This window comes from Phyllobates terribilis, unplaced genomic scaffold, assembly GCF_046119375.1.
Source record: "Phyllobates terribilis strain yellow unplaced genomic scaffold, ASM4611937v1 Scaffold_1__5_contigs__length_1240528914, whole genome shotgun sequence".
In the NCBI taxonomy this organism is placed as follows: domain Eukaryota; kingdom Metazoa; phylum Chordata; class Amphibia; order Anura; family Dendrobatidae; genus Phyllobates; species Phyllobates terribilis.
The window spans coordinates 841,355,386-841,360,497 of record NW_027362761.1 but is presented as its reverse complement, the minus strand read 5'-3'; the positions used below and the strand labels follow the sequence as shown (position 1 = coordinate 841,360,497).

General features: G+C 44.7%; 1 protein-coding gene across 1 annotated transcript; it reads right to left on the bottom strand.

Annotated features, from left to right (window-relative positions):
* Positions 1-2,993: 2,993 nt before the first annotated feature.
* Positions 2,994-4,194, bottom strand: LOC141158278 (uncharacterized). The gene is made up of 3 exons (XM_073645365.1): positions 4,134-4,194; positions 3,712-3,950; positions 2,994-3,242 (listed from the first exon to the last, which is right to left on the bottom strand). Exons 1-3 carry the CDS (start codon positions 4,192-4,194, stop codon positions 2,994-2,996), a joined length of 549 nt encoding a protein of 182 aa, XP_073501466.1.
* Between the last annotated feature and the right edge of the window lie 918 nt (positions 4,195-5,112).

Here is a 5,112-nt window from a genome sequence, read left to right as displayed (position 1 = left end):
ATGAGTTTGGGTGTTAGAGCACTCAACGCGAGGAATCTCATGAAAACATTTGCACCTACACTCCTCCCCCACCCAATGACGCCCCCAGTAACCAAGTGTTACGATACTGGAAACCAGTGGACAAAGGAGCACAAGCAGGAACAGCAAGCGGTAGTAGAAGTTCTTGGAGATAGCAAGGAGTTGTAGGAAACAATCCGTAGATAAATTAGAACAGCCTGGGTAAGAATGTTCAGGAGCTGGAGACTTAAGCTAAGCTAACAGCTAGACACAATACTCAAGCAATGAGTGAGAGATCCATTTGGCTTTTAGTAGGCCCAAACAGGAAACAAGATGAATTCCATCAGGGCTGTGAAGTCAGTAAGCCAAACCTCCGACTCCTCAATTTCCATGACACCGACTCCCTCATACATGATGTAATGGATCCGGGTGTTGGAACCTCTGTGCTGTGGTGCAAGGAGGGACCCAGAGGGGCGTAACTAAGTATCAACTCGGACCGACCTAGGTTGTACGGCGGCTAAAGACTCCGTGACCAGGGAAGGACCGAGCAGAGGGACCAGGTGCTACTCTGGGGACGACCTTGTAAGGGAGCAGGTGACTCCCATGGGTCTGATGGCTGAGACTGACCGATACTGCAGATGGGCACAGCAGGCAGGCTGATGAGAGATCCGGATAGATGAACTGGCAGAGACAACAGGCGACAGGCGGAAGCCTCTAGGTAGGCTGTCAGGTGGTCACGGCAAGTGACGGGCAGGAGCCTCCAGGTAGGCAGACAGGTGGTCACGGCAAGTGACAGGCGGGAGCCTCTAGGTAGGCTGTCAGGTGGTCACAGCAAGTGACGGGCAGGAGCCTCCAGGTAGGAAGACTGGTGGTCACGGCAAGTGATGGGCAGGAGCCTCCGGGTAGGCTGACAGGTAACAGGCAGGTGCTTCCAGGTAAGCAGGCGGGTGAAGCCTATAGACAGACTAGCGGACTGAATGGAAGACAGACTGTCAGGCTGGAGAGTAGTCAGGCTGGCGGACTGGACTGATAGGCTAGCAGCAGGACCTGAGGGCTGAAGCAGAGGTAAGAACACTGTGCATCAACTATTGCTCGGGCACCTCCATTTTAGAGGAGGTGCCTTATATATGGGAGGACCTTCGGCAATTGGCCAGGGACTCCTTAGGGTGGCACGCACGGCCCCTTTAAGAGGGAGGGAGTGCACGCGCGCCCTAAGCACAGTGCCCGGGAAGCTGTGCGCCGGCAGCAGAAGCAGGAAGAGGAGCGCTGGAGGACGCCGGGCAGGGAGAGCAGCGATAAGAGGGACGGCGTCTCTGCCTGTCAGGGGGCAGAGACGCCGATGCTACACATGGCTCATGTTTAAGTGATAAATTTACTGTAGCACAGATTCATCTCAGCTAAAAGTCTATACCCTTAGATCAGGAATAGGACAGACATTTATAGGACATTTCCCAAATTCGTATGAAAAAATATTCCCCACAAACTGCATTGAACTATTGTACCCAATTTATTATATATTTTAGGAGTCGGAGTTGGTCCATTTTATACCGACCCCGACTCCACCAAAATGGGCTCCGACTCAGACTCCACAGCCCTGGATTCCATAGATTCAGAATCCGCCATGTTGGAAAAGGGCAGTTGTAGAACACAGCAGCAGCCTCTAGTGGTAAGGATTGAAACTGCAGCACGATTATTAAAGTGAACAATAGCAGCCATTAGTGGTCAAACTATAAAAGGCAACAGAATTCCTGACATTACTCCCCCTTTCAACAGCGGCCTCTGGACAATGCTTGGCTTGGTTTGTGTGGGTATTTTTGGTGAAACTCTTTAAGCAGTCGAGGAGCACTGAGATTTTCTACAGGTTCCAAGGAGTTATCTTCAGGGTCGTGCCCTTGCCACCTTATTAAGTGCTGCAACTTGTTTCTGAATATGATGGAATCCAGGACCTTTTCAACTGTGTAATGCTTTTGCCCATCCACTTCAATAGGATCAGGATGACTCCCTGGAAAAGGATTTGGAACAAATGGCTTTTGTAAGGAGACGTGCAACACTGGATGTATCTTCATTGTTCTGGCAAGTTAAAGGCGAAAAGCTACTGAGCTAACTTGTCCAGTTGTTTTAATTGGACCAATACCTTTTTTTTCCCAGTTTTGGGGAGGGTATATGGAGTTTAAAATTCTTGGTGGAAAGCCACACTTTATCACCCACTTGGAAGCTTGTAGAAGGTCTTAGTATTTCCACATTCTGTTGCAGGGATAGTACTCTGTCGGTAACAGAAGGGATAGGCGTTTCTCTGGGAAAATTAGGAAGGATACTTGGATGGTACCCAGCATTTGCGAAGAATGGTATTTGGTCGAAGCATTTTGAGAATTGTATGAAAATTCTGCCATAGGAAGCAAACCAACCCAGTCATCCTGGAGATGACAAATGTAGCATCTCAGATATTGCTCTAAGGTTTAGTTTGTGCGTTCAGTCCGACCATTAGATTGGGGATGGAATTCAGACAATAAACTTACATCAATGTCCAATGCTGCACAAAAATTCTTCCAGAATCAAGATGTAAATTGTATTCCACGATCAGAGTCGACTTCGTCTGGGACCCCATGAAGACAAAATACATTTTGAATTATAACATTAGCAGTTTTTTAGCATATGGCAAACCAGTGCAGGGGACAAGATGTGATGCTTTGGTGAGTTGGTCCACCACTATTAGGGTTGATCTCTTTCCCTTTGAAACTGGTAATTCCACAATAAAGTCCATAGATATAGAGCCAAAGGACAAGATGAAATTTTCAGAAGCTGCAATAATCTCATTGGTGATGTGCGGGGAGTTTCTTACATAGTACAGATGTTACAGGAACATAAATATTATTTAAAATCTTTTTGGCAATTGGGCCACCAAAAGAAACGATACAGAAATTATTGTGTTGTTTGAATTCCTTTGTGTCCTGCTAACTTGGAGTCATGGATTTGTTTTAATACTTTAAGTCTTACAGTTACTGGAACAAAGATGCAATGCTTATGAGTCCATAATTATTTTGAAAGGTAAAAGATATATCATCTGGTGGATGCAGAAGAATTGGGTCAGTCTCATATGCTTCCCGTATATCTTCCAGCAAGTCTTTGTTATGGATCACCCCCAGGAAGTTGGACTCAGGCAGAATAGTTCTTGGTGGTACTGCTGTAGAAGGATCTTTGGAGAAGATCCTAGATAAAGCATCAACCTTACCATTACGGAACCAGGCCTGTAAGAGATAACAAAGTTGAATTGGTTAAGAAAGGGGCTCCATCGAGCCTGGTGGGGGGACGAACATTTGGCAGACCTGATAAATTCAAGGTTACGATGGTCAGTTTGAACAACAATTTGTTGAGTTGCTCCTTCTAGATGATGTCTCCATTCCAAGAAAGCAGCAATGATAGCTAAGAGCGCTTTGTTCCCCACATCATAATTCTTCTCTGACATGGTCAAACTTCTGGAGAAATATGCACAAGGATGTAGCAAATCTTTTGTTCCTGTTCTTTGTGATAAAATGGCCCCTACTGCACCATCAGAAGCATCCACTTCTACAATAAAGGCATGATCAGGATTGGGATGAATTAGTATAGGAGCTATAGTGAACTTCATGTTCAGGCAAGAAAAAGCATCTTGTGCTTGAGGAGACCAAACAAACGATATGCCTTTCTTTGTTAATTCGGTGATCGGTGCAATTATACCTGAAAAATTCTTAATGAAAAGTCTGTAAAAATTGGCAAAACTTCTTTCATGTTTTTTGGCGTTGGCCACTCAGTGATAGCTTGAATCTTGCTAGAGTCCATTTTCAATCCTTGAGTAGAGATTATATAGCCCAATAACTGGATCTCTGTTTGATGAAATTCACATTTTTCAAGCTTAATATAAAGATGGTGTGTTCTTAGATCCTCTAGCTCAGTTTTCACATGATTCTGATGCTCTTCTGCAGATTTAAAAAAGATTAGTATATCATCCAGATAAATGACTACAAATTGATCAAGCAAGTCTCTAAAAATGTGAATAACGAAATGCTGAAATGTTGCAGGAGCATTGCACAGTCCAAACTACATGACTAAGTGCTCAAAGTGTCCATAACATGATCTGAATGCCGTTTTCCATTCATCACCTGGTCTAACACAAACCACGTTGTATGTCTCAAAGATCCAGTCTTGTGAACAACTTTGCATTATGAACTCTGCCCAGCAACTCAGGGATCAAAGGCAGAGGGTAACAATTCTTTACAGTAATTTTATTCAATTCTCTATAATCAACACAGGGCCTTAGGCTATGTGCCCACGATGCAGAAATGCTCCGGATTTTTCCTGAGTGTTTCTGCATCTCCCTGGCAGAAAAAATGCATGAGGATTGTACAGTACAGACCAAAAGTTTGGATACACCTTCTCATTTAAAGATTTTTCTGTATTTTCATGACTATGAAAATTGTACATTCACACTGAAGGCATAAAAACTGAATTAACACATGTGGAATTATATACTTAACAAAAAAGTGTGAAACAGCTGAAAATATGTCTTATATTCTAGGTTCTTCAAAGTAGCCACATTTTGCTTTGCACACTCTTGGCATTCTCTTGATGAGCTTCAAGAGGTAGTCACCGGAAATTGTCTTACAACAATCTTGAAGGAGTTCCCAGAGATGCTTAGCACTTGTTGGCCCTTTTGCCTTCACTCTGCGGTCCGGCTCACCCCAAACCATCTCGATTGGGTTCAGGTCTGGTGACTGTGGAGGCCAGGTCATCTGGCGTAGCTCCCCATCACTCTCCTTCTTGGGCAAATAGCCCTTACACAGCCTGGAGGTGTGTTTGAGGTCATTGTCCTGTTGAAAAATAAATGATGGTCCAACTAAACGCAAACCGGATGGAATAGCATGCTGCTGCAAGATGCTGTGGTAGGCATGCTGGTTCCGTATGCCTTCAATTTTGAATAAATCCCCAACAGTGTCACCAGCAAAGCACCATCACACCTCCTCCTCCATGCTTCACGGTGGGAACCAGGCATGTAGAGTCCATCCGTCCACCTTTTCTGCGTCGCACAAAGACACGGTGGTTGGAACCAAAGATCTCAAATTTGGACTCATCAGACCAAAG